Source organism: Phodopus roborovskii, unplaced genomic scaffold (genome assembly GCF_943737965.1).
Source record: "Phodopus roborovskii unplaced genomic scaffold, PHOROB, whole genome shotgun sequence".
NCBI lineage: Eukaryota > Metazoa > Chordata > Mammalia > Rodentia > Cricetidae > Phodopus > Phodopus roborovskii.
The window spans coordinates 10,211,295-10,233,028 of NW_026126645.1; the positions used below are offsets into that span (position 1 = coordinate 10,211,295).

Genomic DNA, 21,734 nt, shown 5'->3' on the forward strand with positions numbered 1-21,734 from the left:
TTTAGATTAGCCTCGTCTTGGATATGGCAGCTCCCCAGATCCCAAGGCCCCTTGTGGCACTAACCAATCATGTCCTGCTGCATAGTCTGCAGGGAACTGGTGATGGCTGTGGAGCAGCGGTCAGACATGTTCCGGCCCAGGCCCTCCTCTATATGGCGATGCAGTTCCTGCCTCCAGAAAAGAGAGGGTAAGAGAAGAGGCCCCACCATCAGCAGTCTCTGGGGGGGGGGGGTTCAAGCAGACTGACAGCTGACCAAGGAGGTAGAGGAAGCTTGGGCCTTATGTCCCTGACTATCACCTCCACTCAGGGACCCTCATATAGACCAGCTAAGGCTGAGTTGCTGTCTACACGATGACTCTGCCCAATGGCTCCTGCCAAGAGCACCTGGGGCTTCACTCACATTCTTATAAACCTTGAGGACGACTGGGGATGGGTGGAAGTCCATCTGGTACTCATCAACCAGCACAGAGAGGCGTCTGATCTCTTCAGCCATGGCTGTGGACACCTGCAGCCAAGGGAGAGTGCTGTGAGCGTCAGGAAGACTGCACTTTGCTTCGGCAGGACAGGCTGCAGTGAAGTGCTGGCCTGTCCCCACACCAAGGAGGCTGCAGTGAACACTAAGCAGCCTCCTCGGCTCCTCTAGATTTGAAGCTTCAGAGGTGGAAGAAAACGGCCAATCAAAATGGCCCTGGGAGGAGGCGCAGGGGAAACTATGCTCTTGAATCGGGGCCATAGGGAGCGTCCCAGAGAGCCTAGGAGGCCCCTGGGATGGGAGGCCTTGCTCTCAGCATCTGCTGCCACTGCACTGCACTTGACTTTGACTCGGAGTGTGACTCTCCCCACAGATCTGTCTCCACTTCTCACCTGCCTTTCCACTTCCTCTGTAATCTGCTTAATTCTCAGTTTATAGTCTTGAGCCAGGAGCTCCAGCTGCTTGTCAATAAATCTCAGCCGGTCTTGCCGCTCTTCCCGCATCTCCAGACAGTAAACCCTGAAGAAGAAAGTACTGCTCAGAAACCCATGCCCCACATGACTAAGCAGAGGCGCCAAGGGAAGCTCACCTAGGCCATGGCTATCCTGCCTGGACAGGGTATCTGAAGAGATGTGGCTAAAGACGGCAGGTTTAGAAACAGTATATTAATATGGGGGGAGGGTACTTGACAAGCCAGCCTGACACCCTGAATTCAGTCCCTAAGACCCAGATAAAGGTAGGAGAGACAAAGTTGTCCTCTGACTTGTACATGGTAAGCTGTGCCATAGACACACAATCTATAGCAGCAGTGTGAAAAAAAAAAAAAACCTTTCTTTTTGACACAGGGTTTCTTTGTGTAGCCCTTGCTGTCATAGAAAACTCACTTTATAGACCAGGCTTGCCCTGAACTCACAGAGATCTGCCTGCCTCTGCCTCCCTAAGTGCTGGAATTAAAGGCATTGGCTGCTGCCACCATCATCCAGTGTGAAATTAAAAAAAAAAAACAACAACAACAACAACACAGTAACAACAACAACAAAAGAATGTTCTACTTGTCCAGTAGTTGGGGAAAAAATTAAAGAGAGCAACCAGCAGACACCTGGAGGTCATGGCTGTGTCTCAAGATGGGGTGAGAACTACAGAAACAGGAGGTCCTCCAGGCAGGCACAGCAGATGGATGACAAGCACCTGCTCAGTTCCCAGCACCCACAGCAAGTGTCCCAACAAGAACAAAGGCTGAGAGGGAAAAAAGCAGGGGCGGTGCCACACAGGTAACACCATGCCTGAGCATGTGTGGCACGTGCCCAGCAGCCTACAGTCTTTTCATGTTTCCGTCGAGAAGCACTTTTCATGTTGAGTAGCAGGACCACACAAACTCACCATCACCCCTGAGGAGTGGGTGGAACTTAACTCCTTTTCTGTTCTGTTCTAACTCCGGGCCAACACTGTGAATTGTTTATATATGACTCCCTGTGCTTTTCTACATTTTAGATTTTCTTTTTACTTGTTTTTATTTTATTTATTTATTTATTTTTTTGAGACAGGATCTCATGTATTCTAAGCTGGCCTCAAACTCACTATATCCTCAAGAATGACGCTGAACTGATGTCCTACCTCCACCTCTAGAGTGCTGGGATTAGAGGCTGCCAGTGTATGCGCATGTGTGCACGGGTGTATGCTGGGAGCTGAGCTCAAGGTTTCTGAATGCCTGGTAAACACTGCTAACTGAGCACATCTCCAGTGTCCACCATGTTTTGAAAACTGGCACACACTTTTAGTCCCTGCATTCATGCGGCAGTGACAGGCAGATCTCTGAGTTCAAAGCTAGCTGGTCTATATTTTGAGTTGTGGGCTAACTAAAGACGCACAGTTAAACCCTGTCTCAACAACAACAACAACAGGCTGGATATGGTATGTTGGGGTGGGGCACTGAAGTTCAAGACTAACCTGGACTACATAGCAAGAATCTGTTCAAACAAATAAACAAACAAAAACTTCATAAACAAAACAAAAAACCTGGGCTAGGGCTGCAGTGGTCAACTGATTTTCTAGCTGGTGCAAGGTCTCCACTCTGAACCCTGTACCACTAAAAATTAAAAACAAAGGCCAAGGCCAAGACCCCCAACAAAAGAGCCCTCCCTCACGACCCAGGCCAGGGAGGTATGAGACACCAGATGGCCCTCCAGGCCAAGGAGTCTGTATACCTATATCTACTATGGCCTGGGTGTGAGCCCATGGACTCAGCTCAATATTAAGGATGTGATCATAGATAAAGATATCGTAGCTTCCCAAAGCAAAATGCGTAGAACCATAATTTCCCAGCATTCCCTGGGCTTTAGACTCAGGCTCTCACCGCTGCTCCTGAGCCGCAATGTGCAGGGAATCCATGATGAGACGAACGGCCTCTGCAATCTGCTTGGCCCGGACTGTGTGCTGCTCAAATTTGGTCTTTACTGCAGACTGGGAAATGCACTCCTGGAACAGACAAGGGCCACTGAGGGGGCGGGGCCACACCTCCAAGGGCTAGGCTGTGGCTTTCATAGCCAGGGACAGGGCTAAAGAGAGCCTGGAAGGGCAGAATCAGCACATACCAGAAACAAAGACTTACCTCGAATCGCCTCTCAAAATTCTGAAACTCAAACATCCTCACTTGAAATCCTTCTGCAAGAGCGCCCCCTATGGGGGGATAGCAGTGTTAGTGAGGAAACAGCTGTACAGAGGAAAATGGGGAAATCCCCTCTCTAGATTACTTCTCTCTCTTCCTTTCTCTCTTTCTGAATATATTTATTTTTATCTAACTTCATTTTATGTGCATTGGTGTGAAGGTGTTAGATCTTTTATGTGCACTGGTGTGAAGGTGTTAGATTTCCCGAAACTGGAGTTACAGACAGTTGTGAGCTATTATGTGGGTGCTGGGAACTGAACTCAGGTCCTCTGGAAGAGCAGCCAGTGCTCTTAACCACTGAGCCATCTCTTCAGCCTCTCTAGCTTACTTTTCTAACCCTGTGGCCAAAAGCACCTGACAAGAAACTAGGGAGGAAGGCAGCCTTACTCTGGCCCCCAGTCTGAGGGGACACAGTAGGTCACAGCAGGGAAGGAATGGCAAGGAACTCAAGGCTGCTTGCCCAGACCTCACTGGGCAAAGGAACAGAAGGAATGCTGGTACTCTGCAGCTGTCATTCAGGGTGAGTCATCCCTCCTCAGGGAGTCCTCTCTGGAAAAGCCCTCAAAGACATGCTCAGAGGCAGCTCCTGGGTGATCTAAGGAGCCAGGACGTCCCTGCAGGCTCTGCTCACTACCTCACTGCCAGACCAATTGCCGCCCACAGACCCAGACTCAACATTTCCAGTACAAATAAAAAAGCCGTTGGGTCTCATGGTTACCTCCTTCTGGCATGCCCTGGGCTTTCTGGACCCTGGCACTGAGCACCTCCTTGGCGGATACGAAGAAGATCCTGTCCCCAGCCTGAGCTCGATCCACCACACCCAGCTCGTCCACCAGAAAGCCAGTGCAGCGTTCCATGTGCTGGCGCCGCACCTGGGCCCAGACAGACAGGTATTTGTGAGCAGGGCAGGGGCAGGGAAACCCCATGCACAGAGCACAACAAGCAAAAGGGATAAATATTTACACAATGAAAGGTCACCTACCACCTCCGCTCTAGAGCCACCAGTCTCCCTAGCTCCTCTCTAGGGGCTCCTGAGTCACAGAACAGACCTCAGACTGCCCAGGTCAAAGTCTGCCTAGTATTATTCTTTGGTGTCCCAGAAGGAGCCTAAACCTGGCTCTACAGGGACACGCCATGTCTCCCAGGACCCTGATCTATCCCTAGAGAGTCCTAGCCCCCAGTAGCACTTAAAATGGTTAAGAGCATCCACAGACCCCCACCCCACCCCAGCGAGCGCACGCACACGCGCGCGCACACACACACACACACACTTCAAGCATTGTGAGCAGATCCCATTCCCTCAGGTGTGGAGACAGGATTAAACCAAAGTTCCACCAAGGCCTCAGCAGTATTTGGACTCACAAATCCCTGTTCTTATTTCACACAAAATCAGAGTTGGGAATTGTCTTAAGAACCACCTATGCCTCATTCTCTTTTAGTTTCCTTCCTGAATGTCTTCCTAAAGTCTGTTTCTGTATATACTGAGCTTTTGTGAACCAAAGTTACTGGTCCAAGCGAAAAGAAAAACAAAGACAAAATAAGCATGGTTGGGGTGCTCTTTGGACCTAGGAGAAATCAAGGAAAAGAAAGTGAATGGGGGGGGGGGGAGGAGGGAGAGATGTAAAGCAGATCCGAGTGGTCAGCGTTCACGGCTCTTGGCAGTCTCAAACCACCAGACAGATACCCACCTCCTCCATGTACTCAGGCTCTGAGGCAGATGCGTCCCAGCGGTTGTTCAGGATGAAGATGTTAGGCCGGGAGAGACGCTCGCTCACTTTGTGGAAGAACTGCTTCTCCTAAACAAGGTGGGATTTGGTGGAGGAGGGGTCCTGTCAGTTGACACCCAAGTAGCTGACCTGCCCGCAGGCCCAGGGACAAGGAGGAGGAGGCATTACCGTCTGCATCAGTGTGGACTCTGAGTTGGCCACCAGCACAAAGACATCAGCATCCAGGCAAAACTTATCAATCCAGCTGTCCAGCTCCGTGGTGACGTCAATCCCAGGGCTGGTGGTGACAGGTGTAAATCAGTATGATCGGGCACAGGGCATGGACAGCCCTGGGACTTGCAGTGTGGCCAGGCTCAGGCGGTAGCTAAGCCCACCCTGCTGGGGATCTTTATTTCCCATTTTCCCCTGTCCTTCCAGATCATTGAGGAATTCAGAGTTTGATTTTAGCACCTATCACTTTTTTTGTTTGGTTGTTTTGTTTTTTTTGAAATAGGGTTTCTCTATGTAGCCCTGGCTGTCCTGGGACTCACTCTGTGTCACCACCGCCCAGCAACACCTTATTACTTTATAAAAACACAATAACTTGTAGAGATATATAACTGAAACTAGGTTTTGAATTTCTTCCTTCCTTCCTTTTTCTTTTCTTTCTTTCTTTCTTTCTTTTTTTTTTTTTTAAGATTTATTTATTATGGGTACAATATTCTGCCTGTATGTATGCCTGCAGGCCAGAAGAGGGTGTCAGATCTCATTATAGATGGTTGTAAGTCACCATGTGGTTGTTGGGAATTGAACTCAGGACCTCTAGAAGAGGAGTCAGTGCTCTTAACCTCTGAGCCAAACTTTCTTCCTTTTTTCGGTTGAGACTGGGTCTCATGTAGCAGAGACTGACCTTGAACTCCTGATCCTCCTGCCCCCATTTCTCTAAAGATGTGATTACAGGCATGAACTACCATGTTCAACTTTCAAGTTTGTATTTTGAGTCGGGACCAAGGCCATACTATTGTATCTTTTGGTATAAGTCTAACATGTCCAAAAGCAGGGCAAATCATTCCTTCAAGAGGAACAAAATGACCACATATTATGTTATCAACACATACACACACTAACTATTCTGGAGCCACCAGCTTTCCCAGAGTCAATGTCCTGAAGATTGATAAAGGTCCAGTCTGCTAAGGGCATTTCAGACAAAGAGAAATAGAATGATTAAACAGGTCCTAAGCTACTGCAGGTTATGGTGTACACAGTAGTGTATTTTGTGTTCCAGAGGAAACCAACTAAGAAAGCCAAGAGCCTGACTATATCTGCTTGCACATGTCTCCCAAGGACCGTTTTATAGAGCAAGAGCCTTGGAAGCCCTGAACTAGCTTGGGCTGGCAGAACCCAAACCCAGTGACTGGCAAGTAGCGCCTCTCCCACTTCTCAGCACCCGTATCTCTCAAACAGCCCACCCCTGGGACATCTGCAGGGCACTGATGCCAAAGAGCATGATGACCAACCAGGCCCTGGAGAAATCCAAGGAGCAGAAGGCTTTGGTTGGGCTCTCTGGAAGGCATCAGTACTTAAACAAAGAAAAGAGAGAAAGGACACAGGGACCTTCAACCTGAATCACCCAGAAATGGAGCTGGTACTCTCAGACTGGGCTCAGAGGAATCTCTCCTGTCTCACCTGTCCATCAGCACGAGGTCATCCTTCAGAAGTGGACACTTGGAGTTGGGCCACATCACACTCACCAGGCTGCCTGCATGCAACTGCTCGTCCTGATGGAGGGCATGGGCCAGCTGGTTCACAGTCTGATGGTGGAGAAGGAAATAAGTATCAGGCCAAGATGTGCCATCAGCTGAGAGATTTCCTGTGCAACCTGCTACAACATAGCAGATGGCTGACCAACCGAGTACCCCTTAAAAACAAAGATTCAAGGGCTGGAGAGACAATTCAGAGGCTGAGAGCACTGGCTGCTCTTCCAGAGAACCTGGGTTCATTTCCGAGTGCCTATACGGCAGCTCACAACTGTAACTCCAATTTCAGGGGATCTGACTCCATGTGCACCAGGCACCTATGTGGTACTCAGACACACAAGCAGGCAGACACATATACACATAAAATAAGGAAATAAAGATTCTTTAATTTTTACCCACGTGTATGTGCGTGTATAGGTGTCCACGAGGGCCGTAAAGGGAGCTAGACCCTCTGGAGCTGGGGTTGCAGGAGGGTGTGAGGCACCTGACAGTGCTGAGAAAGGAGGACAGTGTCCTCCGAAAGAGCATCAAGCACTCTGAGCAAAGGAGCCATCTCTCAGCGCCTCTTCCTTTCACTGCACTCCCCACTTTAAGCCTCCTTCTCAAACATCACCCTGAAGCCCAGCTTATTCTGCAATGATCAATTCCCTATGAATCAAAATACACCCCTGGTCCCAAGCAGAGCGCAGCTGCCGCTTAGGCTCAGGAAATGAGAGTGCGGCAGCTGCCGGCTGCAGCGTGAGAATCCCAGAGCACACTCAGGAGGAACACATGCGCTCTCTCCCTGCTTAGTGCACAGGCCAGCAGCTCAGCCTCTCCCGCTCCACAGTGATGCCCCTCTTCTGAACCCCCCAAACACTCTCATAATCCTCCACGAAGTTCATGAGCATGGAGGTCGAGCGAGCCCTGTGACACTCATGTGCTAACTGTTCCAAGTCCAGACTCCACCCACTGGTTCCCAAGGCAGAGTTGGCTGGCCAGCACCCACCTTGACGCTCTTCTTCTCTTCCGAGCCCTCAGTGAGGAGGAAGGCCTCGTGGCCATCTGTGCCCTCCACCCGCAGGAAGCAATTGGTAGTGTGGCCAATCCCAGACGGCAGAACTTTGTCCCAGAGCATGGCGTTGATCACAGTGCTCTTCCCATTGCTCGTCCTAGGAGAAAACAAGAGTGGCAAGGACACATAGTCTGGGCTGTCGGGCTGTCACACTGTAGTGCCCAGCCTAGGCTGCAGAGTCTGATTCTCCGCCATGTCAGTGACACCCAGGCAGCACTGGAAGGAGGGCTGTGCTTATTAAAATGACCAGGCAAACCTCTTATGAGCTCATCACTTCAGACCAACCTCAGGCAGCTGGTGCAGCAGAGGGCTGGGACAGACATGTGACTTGTCTCACAGTCCAGCACCACTCATTAAACATGATGGACCCTGCCTGCCTCTGAAGTAAATTGTACTTTTCCCTAAACCATGGGCCCTGCCTGCAGGGTTGTCTTTCTTCCAAATGAGCCCATGTCCTTGCTTCCCAACACTGGGCCTGCTGCATGGCTATTTTCCCATCATGCTTCTCCTCACACATGAATCCCCACATCTCAGGCCCACCCGTGCCAGGCACAAGGGAAGATTCCTTTAGGGTTCCACTTAGCGTAGCCCTTTCTACATTCTGCTTTTTGCAAGCAGCTCGACTTGCAGACTTGCCGGCTCTAGGCTTCAGTGCTGAACACTCACTCTCACTCTGCACTGGCTATCCCCAGCAGCACACAGCTTCCGAGACACTCATTTCCATGTGCCCAGTGACATGGCCGACACCCAGTGAGGGCCAGGCCGTACCTTCCAGGAAAGGATGAAGAAACATCAGGCCAGAGAAGCTGAGGGCGTACCTGAGAACTCAGGGACAGGACTTGAGGCACAGTACTCACTCTACACTACCACGGTGTGCCAAGTATCGGTTTATCTTGGAACCTTTAGCCCCTGTACAATTTTAATTTTGTTTTTGACACAGGCTGGCTTCAAACTCCCTAGGACTCATAAGACAGAAGGAGAGAAGCTACCTTGACCTTCTTCACACATGCAGTTTTGTGCACATCCCCCAACAAATAAATAAAAATGTAATTTAAATACATAAAAACAGTGTTCCCTTAAAAAAAAAAAAAAAAAAAAAAAAAAGGAGCACATGAGCTCAGGAATGACAGACACTGCTCCCCTGTGGAGAGGACCTCTCTCCACACCTGTATCCATCCCCACCCCCACCCCCAGGCCAGGAAAGAGAAACAAGGAGGACTTCGAAGTACTCACCGGCCAAAAAAAGCCACCTTCATGTGCCGCCTGGCCAGGACCTCGCTGATACCCCTGACTTTGGACAGGTACCCCTTGACGTCCAGGACCTGCTCTTCCGTAGTAACTGGGTCCAGTTCTGCATTCCTGTGGGTGTCTGCAGGGAAGATGACAGCGGTCACTGTGTGGTCAGAAGAGCTTCCTCTCCAAGACAAGACCACCTCTGCTGACTCCCTGCTCTCCCAGATTCCCTACTGTGGTCCAACTGTGTGGCAGCTAGGAACAGACTGGGGAGCAAGACTGACAGGATTCCCCCATCTCCTTTCATAAGAACAGAACTATAGCCGGGCATTGGTGGTGCTCGCCTTTAATCCCAGCACTCTCGAGGCAGGGCAAGCAGATCTCTGTGAGTTCGAGACCAGCCTGGTCTACAGAGTGAGTTCTAGGACAACCTCCAAAGCAATGCAGAGAAAACCTGTCTCGAAAAACAAAACAAAACAAAACAAAAAGAACAGCAGTATCTACTTCCCAAGGTGTCTGAAAATGAAACGAATTCAAATGCAAAGTACCTGAACACCTGACTCTTCAGTATTTTTATTTTAAAAAAGAAAAATCTCTCTGTGTGTGTGTGTTTTCAAGACAAGGTTTCTCTGTGTAAAACAGTCCTGGCATCCACTTTGTAGACCAGGCTGGCCTTGAACTCACAGAGATCTATGTGCTTCTGTCTCCCGAGTGCTGGGAATAAAGGTGTGAGCCACCAGACCTGGCCTTGCCAGCCCCCACTTTTTACTCCACCACACCATCTCCTCAAACTCACCAGCCTCCTCTCCCTCTAGGCTTTGCTTACTGCTACCCACCCCAATTCACCTGATGCTCTGAAGAACAGACACCCTGTTATGAAGTAATGGGTCTCATATCTACTTGGTCTCAGGTCAGCACAAGCCCAGGAAGCCTTCCCTGGCACACTGCTGCCTGACTGTGTGTGTGCATTCACAGTGATGTAACTGGCTAGCTCACCTGCCTGCATTATCTACCATGTGACGGCTAGACCAGCAGGTTCACCATCACTGGCTGAATGAATGGATGCTTAGAGGACTGTGTTGCTTTTCTCCAGTGCCCTTGACAGGCAGATGGGTGAAAAAAAAAAAAAAATCACTATAGAAGATGGAACTGAGCAGGATCCAGCCTCACCCTTCCACCACTAAGTGCTTCAGCTATCTGGCAAGCAGGGGGTGTTTGGGCCTGTAGCAAACTCTAGCAAATTACCAAGCTGGCAGGTCCCAGTCCCAAGAACACTCCCCAAAGCATCTGGAGTATGACAAGTGGCCTGTCAGAGACTACCTAGTGATCGTCCCTCTAAGGAGTGCCATGAAAAGAAGTGGCCCAGCCAACATGCCCCCCCCAACCCACCGAGCAGTCACTCCAGCCCAGATGCATCAACATCCCTCCCTTAAATGGGCACATGAGTATGACCTCTGCTGTGCCTCACAGGAGGAAGCTGCCTCTCAGGCACGTGGCTCCACTGAACAAGCATCTGCAGGCTGACAAGCTCTCACTATTTGCCTGAGCAGGAAGCCTCCTCTCCCCTGACCAGAGCAGTCCCAAACACAGCTCCAACACTCAGCCTCTTTCCTTCCATGTGGTCAGTGAACAGGGCCTCATATTTTCACAAAAAGATACATCAAAGAACTATGACAGGGCCCCTTCCTGAAACACCAGCCTGTCCACAACATCACATGAGTGAATGACTCAGGGCACACACGACAGTCAGACTCTGGGAAGGCAGCAGCCTGCTCACCACCTCTGCATACCTAGGCCCAGCTCAGGGAAGGCTGAGCAGAGCTACTGCTAAATAAACAAGCTGTCATCTGCAATCATTTTGGCCTCAATCACACCCTAAGACTCAGGGCCAAACATTCAATTCCCCAGACATCATCCCTTCCTTAAGCCCCATGCATAGGACAGGGGACAGGTAGGTTAACAAAACCTGACATGGTCCTTGTCTTTACCAGGGCCTCATGTACTGGCTTGCCCGTGTGACACAATAAGCCAGCCAGAGAGATGGTCCACTGAGCTAGAGGTGGACAACCCCCCTCCACACACCACTGGGTCTGCCAACTTCTGCAGGTAAAGCTAAAGATGCTCTGTCTCATATGAGCCCCTCCTTCACATACAAGGAAGCCAAGGACACAGGAGACTCAACACCTGAGTCTCCACAGACAAGCTCCAGGCCAGTAGCGGGGCACCCTTTGGAGGGAGCCTGACAGCTAGTGGCTGGAACTGCCCACAGACAGAGAAGGGCTGGGAAGCAGTCCTCCATCGACAGAGGCTGTGCTCAAATTAGTAACTGGAGAAAAGTCACAGTGACAGGAGTTTCCTACTTGCACTGCTATTGCCAATCTAAAAATACCAACCAGGGCACCCTTTCTGGAATAATCAACATCCAGCAGTGTTTGGTGCTGTGACAGCCAGAACCAGGTCAAATAAAACACATGGGTTGTGGCCTTAAAGACACCTGTGTAAAGCTAGCTCGTCCGTCTGTCTGACACTAAGGTGTCAGATAACTCTCAAACCTTAGTCTACTTGCTTTTTGGCTTTTCTGGTTGGTGGGCTTTAGGAGACATGGTTTCACAAAGTTCAAGTTAACCTCAAACTCACAAGTGGCCAAGACCTGAAACTCTGGCTCCTCCCACTGCAGTCTTCCATGTGCTGGGATTACAGGCATGCACCACATACCTATGCATGTGCTGGAGATGGAACATAGGCTTTGTGTAAGCCAGGCTTTACCAACAGAGCAATCACCACATCACACCTCCCGCCTGTTTGCCTTTTTGATGGGGATAAGATTCACCTACCCTTGGGAGGGCATGGTGACACACGCCTTTAATCCTAGCACTTGGGAGGCAGAGGCAGGTGGACTTCTGAGTTTTGAGGCCAACATGGTCTACAGAGTGAGTTCTAAGGCAATCAGAGCTACATAGAGAATCCCTTCTTGAAAAACAAAAACAGGAAAAACAAAACAAAACAACAACAACAAAATCTCCTTCAAATGAAACACGTGAGATCCCTAACTTAATTGTTCACCCTACTCTTCTTGGTACGTAGGGTCCACAGGGACCCAAGCAGAGCACAGATGACAGCAAGAACACTCTTGGGCTTCAGTTTCCCTATATCAGGCCTACTTGGGACCCAAACCCTGCTACTCAAGTTTCTCATGGGGCCTGGCTGAGCAGGGGACCAACTCACCTTCCAGGAAGCTGGCGCTCTCTTGGATGTAGGCCCCCAGCTGCTCGAAAATGCCATTGATCTTTTTCTTGGCAGTAACAAAGTGCTTGAGTGGGGAAGCATTCACCTCAGCCATGTGTCGCTTATCCTTCTTGACGGTGACAATGGAGTTGCATCGAGAGAAGAGCAGGGACATCTCGCTGCAAGAGAACCAAGGCTGTGTGAGTGAGTGTAGGCACTTCCATGTGGTCATGCTGCTGGGGTAGAGGCGTGGGAAGAGAATCGGGACCACCAAGATCATGGGGTGCTCTGGACTCACTCTAGAAAAGCAAGGTCCCAACAGCTTAATCAGGAAAGGAGTTCTTGGCTCACTTGGGCTCATCCCATGTCACACTGTGTGGGTTTACAAATGCCTGGTTACAGAGCCCCGAGTTCAGGCTTGGTGCTGGCAATCTCTGCCTTGCCTGTTCAACACTGACTAGTACCTTAGAGAGAGGGGAGGATCTTGGGATCACACAGTCACATACACAGGAATTGTCGGGTAGAGAAGTGGTAGAAATTGGACCTATCTCTTCAACACCATCAGCCCAAAGGAACATCAGACAGTGAAAGCCAAGTGCATTCAAGGTCAGGGTTACCCACACCCTTCCATGGCCACTCTGTGGTCCAGGAACACAGCGGTACTCATGCCTAAGGAGATTTGTTAGTTTGCTTGCTTACGGAGTAGAGACAAGCACAAGTGATCCTCAAGAGAGAGATATCTACTTCTAAGCTTAAAAAAAGAAAAAGGAATGTACTGGGGCAGACATAGAAGCACATGCCTGTGATTCTAGCATTTGGGAGCTGGAGACAAGAACAGGAGTTCAAGGCCAGCTATGACTACACAGTGAGTTTAAGGTCAGTCTGGGCTAAGGCCCTGTCTCAAATAAACAAATAAATGACAACAAAAGCCTATCAGTTTCTCCTATTATAGCATTTGACAGAAGCCTACTTGGAAATGAAAGGTTAAAACCTTTTTTGTGTTTTGTGATAACACTGGGCATTCTGCTCCCTGATAATCTATCTTTGCCTGTCTTTTTCGCAGTCTCACAGATCTTCACAGAAGCCACAACACTTGACTACAAAGTCCTAGAGATCTTAGGTCAAAACATATGCCCATGTCTCCCCGGTGTGGTGGGCCCCACGTGGAGCCCTGCAAGACCCTACTTAGAGTTTCAACCACGGAGAGAGCTGCTTCCCAACACAGCCCACAGATCTTGGGACTTAAAAAGGAAAAGGCCCTCAAGGATGAGGGGAGCGTGTGCAGCTGTGAGTCTGGCCCTGTCATTCTGTGCACGGCCACCCTACGCATGGTGCCTGCCAGCAAGCCTCCACCCCATCAGCAAGCGTTCACGGATGAGCACACAAGATGACCAAATAATGCAACACAGGCCCTAAGCAGGAAGAGCAGCCAAAAAAGTACAAGACGTCCGGGTGCTAAAACTGGGTCTCTCTCTGAGAAGGGCCACCTTCAAGGTAGGCCGAAAGACAGGCCCAGGGATGGAAACCAACATGTGCTGCTCAAATCAACAAATGCTTTGCATGTTTCAGATTCTACAGGACTCAGGGGAAGGAAGTGAGCACACTGCCGTTTCCACCTTCCCCTTCTTTCTTCAGGGTGTGTGGTGGTGGGGTGTGTACAGTGAAGTGTGTGTGGTGGTGATGTGTAGTGTGTGTGTGTGTATATGGTGGTGTGTGTGGTGGTGATGTATAGTGTGTGTGTGTGTATATGGTGGTGTGTGTGGTGGTGATGTATAGTGTGTGTGTATATGGTGGTGTGTGTGGTGGTGTGTATGGTGGTGTGTGTGTGTGTTGATGTGTAGTGTGTGTGTGTGGTGGTGTGTAGTGTGTGTGTGTGTGATGTGTAGTGTGTGTGTGACGGTGTGTGTGTGTGTGACGGTGTGTGTGTGTGTGACGGTGTGGTGGTGATGTGTAGTGTGTGTGTGTGTATATGGTGGTGTGTGTGGTGGTGTGTATGGTGGTGTGTGTGGTGGTGATGTGTAGTGTGTGTGTGGTGTGTGTAGTGTGTGACGGTGTGGTGGTGATGTGTAGTGTGTGTGTGTGTGTGACGGTGTGGTGGTGATGTGTAGTGTGTGTGTGGTGTGTGTAGTGTGTGACGGTGTGGTGGTGATGTGTAGTGTGTGTGTGTGTGTGTGTGTGTGTGTGTGTGACGGTGTGGTGGTGATGTGTAGTGTGTGTGTGTGTGTGTGTGTGTGTGGTGTGGTGGTGATGTGTAGTGTGTGTGTGTGTGTGACGGTGTGGTGGTGATGTGTAGTGTGTGTGTGTGTGTGACGGTGTGGTGGTGATGTGTAGTGTGTGTGTGGTGTGTGTGTGTGTGACGGTGTGGTGGTGATGTGTAGTGTGTGTGTGTGTGTGTGTGTGTGTGTGACGGTGTGGTGGTGATGTGTAGTGTGTGTGCGTGTGTGTAGTGTGTGACGGTGTGGTGGTGATGTGTAGTGTGTGTGCGTGTGTGTGTGTGTGTGTGTGACGGTGTGGTGGTGATGTGTAGTGTGTGTGTGTGTGTGTGTGACGGTGTGGTGGTGATGTGTAGTGTGTGTGTGATGTGTAGTGTGTGTGTGTGTGTGACGGTGTGTGTGTGTGTGTGTGTGACGGTGTGGTGGTGATGTGTAGTGTGTGTGTGTGTGTGATGTGTAGTGTGTGTGTGTGTGACGGTGTGTGTGTGTGTGTGTGTGTGACGGTGTGGTGGTGATGTGTAGTGTGTGTGTGTGTGTGTGTGTGTGTGACGGTGTGGTGGTGATGTGTAGTGTGTGTGTAGTGTGTGTGTGTGTGACGGTGTGGTGGTGATGTGTAGTGTGTGTGTGGTGTGTGTAGTGTGTGACGGTGTGGTGGTGATGTGTAGTGTGTGTGTGTGTGTGACGGTGTGGTGGTGATGTGTAGTGTGTGTGTGGTGTGTGTAGTGTGTGACGGTGTGGTGGTGATGTGTAGTGTGTGTGTGTGTGTGTGTGTGTGTGTTACGGTGTGGTGGTGATGTGTAGTGTGTGTGTGTGTGTGTGTGTGACGGTGTGGTGGTGATGTGTAGTGTGTGTGTGTGTGTGTGATGTGTAGTGTGTGTGTGTGACGGTGTGGTGGTGATGTGTAGTGTGTGTGATGTGTGTGTGTGTGTGTGTGTGATGTGTAGTGTGTGTGTGTGTGACGGTGTGTGTGTGTGTGTGACGGTGTGGTGGTGATGTGTAGTGTGTGTGTGTGTGTGTGTGACGGTGTGGTGGTGATGTGTAGTGTGTGTGTGTGTGTGTGACGGTGTGGTGGTGATGTGTAGTGTGTGTGTGTGTGTGTGACGGTGTGTGTGTGTGACGGTGTGGTGGTGATGTGTAGTGTGTGTGTGTGTGTGTGACGGTGTGGTGGTGATGTGTAGTGTGTGTGTGTGTGTGTGTGACGGTGTGGTGGTGGTAATGCTGGTGATGGTAGTCATAGTGCTGGTGAGGCACAGTCATGGAGGTCTTGAACTTCTCACCCTCTTGCCCCCTCTCTCTCAAGTGCTACAATTATGGGCATGTACCACCACACCCCACTCCTGAGACACGCTTTCTCAACTAGGAAAGTCAACAGAGATCCGAGAGTGGGCACTGGAAATAAAATAATTCAATAAAGGAAAAGAAGAGTGCCTGCAGTTATGGGGAGGGGAGGGGAGGGGAGGGGAGGGGAGGGGAGGATGAAAGAGTGTAGGATGAGGTGAGGCTGCACAGGACAAAGACGGTGAAATCAGCACAAAGTGAGAGTCCCTGTGTTCTCCCTGCATAAATCAAGCCAGTCATTTCACTTTGGAACCCTGGTTTCTTCATATTCAACAAATAAGAAATGGCGCGAGTCATCAGATGACTAAAGGTGATGGCACAGGCAACATGCTCAGCAGGGTCAGGCTTGAAGGCAGTACGAAGCTCATGGACCCAAACGGTTGTAAACTACAGCCAGATCACAAGACTCTCCCCATGGCCACCCAGCAATCCAGCCTAGGATGCTGGGAGTAACATTGGTGAGTAACCCTACCAGCACATCCTGCACTCACCCACCCGCTACCATGGAAATGGAGCAAACAGTTCAGCTGAAAAAGAGAAGCAGTGCCCGACCCACAAGTGACTGGCTTGAAGGAAGAAAGTTCCTTGATAGCTGCTGGGCTTTTAGAAGTAGGTGCTCCCAAGCTGCTGATCCTCGTCTTCAAGCCCAAAGAATATAAACCAAGGGCTGTTAGTGTTTAGCAAATAAAATACTCAAGGGCATGCACACTAGTAAAGCCAAGTGACCGGAGGTTAAGGGCCTGCTGCACGTTCGGCAGGCCAGGGGTTTCCCTGACCTCACACCTGTGGCTATGCATCTGCAGAGACCTACCACAGCTGGCTCCAAGCTCGAATTTCTCTGGCTCTGCTAATTCCCAGGTGGAGTGTCTGCATCTGACCTTGCTTTCTGTCTAGAAACCACTCTCCTTTCCTATTCATTTTCTATTCACTTTCCTCCTAGACATAACTCAAAGTCACCCACACACAGAGGACACAACCTGACTGGATTTTTAGTTTGAAGTGTTTTTAAAAATCACACTGTGTCTCCACCCAGGTGCTGAGTTCTAGAAAGCCAGTCTTTGACAGCATAGCAGCCTCCCCATTTCCACCTTCCTTATCTACAGCTGTGAGAGACACAGGCTACATTAGTGAATACAGCCCAGGGAAATCTTCTAAAACCTTCCAGCCCTAAATACCCAAATCCACTTTTTCCTGAAAAGCAGTTTCTAGCTAAGCATTTGGAGCTCAGCCAGTCAATTTCAGATTCTGAAATTTAATCCAAAGAGCAAACTGCACATATATTTGTGCAAAAAAGGACTAAGTTTATAAATACATGCCCAAAAGCCCCCAAAGAGCCCCTGCTATCTGGGGCTTTTCCTACCAGTGAGGTGGTGGGAGGAGGCTGAGTTCCTGTCCTTCTTCTGGAAAGCCCTGATAGGCCTCACCTTACCACAGGGCTCACTGCAGGCGTGCAGGGCCTTCCCCTAAGTACAACTGGGCCACAGGGTCCAGTTCCAACACCAGTTACACTAACTTAGGCGTACACTGAGTTTTTGTAACATCCTCAAAGTACTTTGGATTTTGGAGCACTTAACAGCAGCATTTCCCAAAGACTAACCCTCAGAACTCCAGTTATACCCAATGGACCATGCAAAATAAAACAAAACAAAACAAAAACAAAAACAAAAACAAAACAAGCAAAAAATACTATACAGTCAAATCATCTCTGTGCACATGACGTGGCAGACTTAAATACAGTGTCACCACAATGACTGGCATCAAGCAATTTGTTGGGTGAAGACACTTCTTAACAGCCTGGTGGCTCGCAAGTGTATTCCTAGCACTTGGGAGATGGAGGCAGGAGAATCACCAGCTCGAGGCCAGGATGGAGCGATGGCTCAGCCATTGGCAAAAGTTCTTGCTACCTAACAACTTAAGTGCAATCCTCTGAACCCACAGGGTAGAGGGAACAAATTCCTATAAGTTGTCCTCTGACCTCCACATGTGCACTGGGACACATATGCACACAAAATAAATAAATCTGGGGAAAAGAACAAGAAAAAAGAGCTTAAGGTCATCCTCAGTTAAGCAGGGAGTTCAAGGCCAGCCTGTTTATGTGACCCTGCCTTTCTTAAAAGAGAGGAGGGAGGAGTTCGGAGAGAAGAAACTTTTAACAGGCTTTAAAATGCTAAGGCTCACACTTTAGGGAAAGGCTCATTAAATGACAGACTTCTTCCACCCCCAGAAGCTGCAAGAGCACAATAATAGCATAAAAGTCAGTATTAGCACTTGAAGGCCATCAGAAGCTTTGCATTGACCCAGGTTATTAGTGGAGAAGTATTAGGTGTGTGCACAGCAGTAGCAAAATTCAGTGCAAGGTGTCTGGATCCCAGGTGTGGTCCTGAATCCACATCACCTCCTTACCCAGTTTAATGTACAGCAACTCCTAGCAGAGAAAATAAAATGGGTCCAGAGATCGTCTGCTGGCACAGCTGGTACAGAGGAGTAGCTGAGAAATTGAAACAAAAGAGTACACAGGGTAACGGCAGAGCCAGCTCTTAGAGCCACGATAAGAACCAACCTCTGCCAAGCAGAGAAGAGCCAGCACAGGGACGAACAAACAAGGTACAGAGACTAATGCTTCAGGGGCCCCAGGAGACGATCCTGGCCACGCTTTGAACTGTCAACTAGTGAAATCCCGTGGAAGCAGGAAGGAGAAGCAGCAGCTTCTTCCAATAGAAGTTGGAAGCCACCAGCTCTGTGCTCCAGGGTCCCATCCAAGAGACTTGCCGCCCGAGAGCCAGCAGAGCACTCTCTTTCCCTCTCAATCCAGATCACACAAACCCACAGCTTCCACTTACTTTTTAGCTGGTAAGAGACCTTCACAGGGTGGGCATCGTGGACATGGCTGGAGAGAAAAAGATGAAAAGGACTTGAGGTCTCCTCTGTGCTGATTCAGGGTCCAGGCTGGCTACTGATGGTGTTAACTCCACCTGTCCCAGCTTTTGGAAAGCAAAAGGGAGAGAGGTCAATAGGCAACCAGGAAGGAAAAATCCACCTGATGTGTAAAACATGTCTCATCAGGTGTTAAAGCCAAACTAACTCATCCCTGAGGGAAGCTTATTCACTGAGCTACTTCAGGAGCAGGTGAGGAAGTGGAGGAGGAGGGGAGACGATGACAAGGGACACAAAGCACAGGCACGCACAAACATATTCTTAGCCACGTGCTAGTACAAGGCGCCAATGAGCTCCTGGCAAAGGAACATCCAGAGGAGAGAGGAGGGTGCTGAACCAGGACAAGGCCTGGCCTTGAGGACTGGGAAACTGTCCACTAGCAGTGGGAGGGGTGTGGAACGAAGAGAGCAGGCCTGATCGAAAGCCTGTCTATTCCAGCTACTGTAAAGTAAGCCCCCGTCTGCAGAATAAACTTGAACTTAAGAGTAAGTGGGAACACCGGTTGGTGATAGCCAACACCTTTAATCCCAGCACTTGGGAAACAGAGGCAGGAGGATCTCTATGAGTTCCAGGACAGTCAGAGCTACACGGAGAAACCCTGTCTGGGCTGTCTGGAGGGGGGGCACAAGTACAGTCAAGTGGCCAAGCTAGAGACTAAGATACACAACTGACTCCAAAGCTCACTTGTGTTTTCCAACATAAGACAAGAAGGGGACAATCAAGAGTCCTTTTCTGGAAGGAGGGAGAGATGATTGGAAAAATAAACAAACAGGGTAGGGAGTATTACAAGAGATGGAGGCCAGCAGCTTTGCCTTTCTGCATCCAAACAGCTATCTTTTTCAGTATTGTCTGAGGCCTTCAATGTGCTAGGTGCTAAGGTCAGGGACAGTAAGAATAGCTCCAACCATCGAGGGTCTTAACGGTGCAATGAGAAGTCATACAAGTAAAAGGACCTCGGCCATAAGTGGAGTAGGCAGTGAATTGGGTCCTGAAAAAAATATGCTGGCAAAAAGAAAATAGAAAAGTATTGGATGAAAACTGGGAAAGGATCAGGGGTCAGGAATGTGACCACAGGGCTGGAAGACCAGGGTGCCGGGAGCTTCGAGGAGCCCACCTCCCAGCCCTGGGTCCTGCGGCCCGCCCCCTCCTCAGAGCCGAGGAGGGCTCGGCGGCGAGGCCGGGGCAGGGGAACGCCCGTGTGACCCGAGCCTGAGCCAGAGCCGCAGGGGCCCCGGCGTCCCAGCGTCCTAAGCTGGGCGGCTCAGGACTCTCCCGGCGGGGACCTGCCGGTTCCACCACCCCGGCGCGCTCGCCCTCTCACCTTCACCTTCCCGGCCTCGAGGCGGCCATCACACCCACGACGTCACTAGCAGTCGCCACACCGAGGGAAGAGGGAGGGGAGGGGGCTGCGCTCGTCACTCGCTCCGCCGCAGCCCAGATGAGCCGGTGGCCTAGGAACTCAGTCACTTCAACCTCACCACTCTAACGCGACAGCGTCCGGAGACTCCGCGCACCAAAAGGTGCCTCCGCGTGCCTGGTAACCGTCCCGCGTCCTATGCAGATGACGTTTATTTTGGGTGGGGGCTCCCAGTGCATCATGGGAATTGTAGTTCGGATCGGCGCCAGGCAGGGCGGGGTAGGGCGGAGCCTCGAGCTGTCAAGCGTGGGGGTGGGGAGGAGTGGAGCAAGGGGACGACTAAGACGGCAAGGGTGTGGATTAGAGGTTTGCGGGTGTTTTCATTTGTTGCTCTCCAACTTGATCCTGTAACACCTGCCAGTTTTGAAATCTAGACTTATATTTCATAATCTGAGAGAAACGTCTTCAAAGGGAACAGACCGTTAGGGTGAAGTGATTGTCCTTCAGTTGCCTTTGAGGCAGTCAAAACAGCAGCCACAATGCAGGCACCTACTAGGTGCCAGTCACTGAGCTGGGCATCTAACGAACAATTTTTTTTAATTTTCACAGTAGCTCTAGGACATTCTTGGAATGATTGTCCAACCTCACACGTCACTCACTGGCCCCTTATTTTGTGCCAGGAACTAGAATACAGCAGACGATCTCAGGCTGGGAGGACTCCACCCACCAGCCACTTGTGACTACGGAGGCACTGAAATGTAGCCACTGTAAACTGAGAGATGCCCCAATGCTAAATATGAAAATATGCAAACTACCTCATTCATATTTTTATAATATGGATAGCATGTTGTTAAGGCTTTGAATAAATTGGACTAAATGAAAAAAATATTTTCATTAAATTCACATTTCTTTTTACTTCTAAAAGTGTAGCTAATAGTGGAGGTCACAAAATGGCTCAGTGGGTAAAGATGGCCACTACCAAGCCTGCCAACTGGAGTTCCAGCACCTGGAGCCCCAGGGTAGAAGGAAAAAAACCCACTCTGACCTCCGCACAAGCAGCATGGCATGGTGCATCCACCCACACACAGTAAGTAAATATGGCTGGGGCCTGGGGAGATGGGCTTTTACAGAGCATCAGACACCCCATGTCAGCTCACAACCATCGGTAACTACAATCCAGGGGATCAGACATCTTCTGTCCTCTATGGGCACCAGGCTCACATGTGGTGCACTTTCACGCATGTAGGCAGGAACTCATACACATTAACTAAAAATAACAATATTTAAAAGCATATAATATGGCTAGTTGAATATTTTAAATTACCCAAGTGGCCTGTACTTGTAGTGAGTACTATATTGCTTGTTTGTTTTTGAGGCAGGTTTCCCACCAGGCGGCCCAAACCAGCCTTGAACTGACATCCTCCTGCCCCACTCCCTAGGGCTAAGACTATAGGCATTCACCACCATGCCTAGCTCTCATGTTATGTTTTCTACTGATTGGCACTGCCCTATAACCAGGGTAGAGTCATGCCACAAACAGCTTTAGAGGTAAGTCAACACTCCAGTTACGAGTCTCCAGGGAGGTGAGTCAGGGAAAGCTGTAGTTACTGCCCATAGGGCAGCCTCCTGTCTGTAATAGCTGACTCTGAACTGGACGGTCACACCCAGCCCTTGCCATAGGGTATGGTGAGCAATGAGGTCTTAGCTGCACCGAGTGTCTTTCTCCACCGTCTCCAGACTCCCTAGGGAATTCTCTGAGCACAGAACTGTGAATTCCAT

The 21,734-nt window shown here is 49.9% G+C and overlaps 1 protein-coding gene across 3 annotated transcripts in view; it reads right to left on the reverse strand.

Annotated features, from left to right (window-relative positions):
* Window positions 1-20,150, reverse strand: part of Mfn2 (mitofusin 2) — a 28,298-nt gene extending 8,148 nt beyond the window's left edge. Inside the window, exons 1-15 of one of the 3 annotated variants that reach the window (XM_051173724.1) lie at window positions 19,920-20,150; window positions 18,505-18,645; window positions 18,068-18,152; window positions 12,114-12,292; window positions 8,889-9,024; window positions 7,590-7,752; window positions 6,531-6,655; window positions 5,034-5,142; window positions 4,827-4,934; window positions 3,857-4,010; window positions 3,082-3,149; window positions 2,827-2,948; window positions 866-992; window positions 402-506; window positions 65-167 (exon numbers count right to left, since the gene is read on the reverse strand). In XM_051173724.1, the coding sequence (XP_051029681.1) occupies window positions 65-167; window positions 402-506; window positions 866-992; window positions 2,827-2,948; window positions 3,082-3,149; window positions 3,857-4,010; window positions 4,827-4,934; window positions 5,034-5,142; window positions 6,531-6,655; window positions 7,590-7,752; window positions 8,889-9,024; window positions 12,114-12,288 (1,495 nt within the window). In that variant the 5' untranslated portion in view covers window positions 12,289-12,292; window positions 18,068-18,152; window positions 18,505-18,645; window positions 19,920-20,150. Of the gene's footprint in view, window positions 1-64; window positions 168-401; window positions 507-865; window positions 993-2,826; window positions 2,949-3,081; window positions 3,150-3,856; window positions 4,011-4,826; window positions 4,935-5,033; window positions 5,143-6,530; window positions 6,656-7,589; window positions 7,753-8,888; window positions 9,025-12,113; window positions 12,293-18,067; window positions 18,153-18,504; window positions 18,646-19,385; window positions 19,525-19,919 lie in introns of those variants that run through there. The other 2 variants (XM_051173723.1, XM_051173725.1) reach the window with 2 other exon arrangements.
* Between the last annotated feature and the right edge of the window lie 1,584 nt (window positions 20,151-21,734).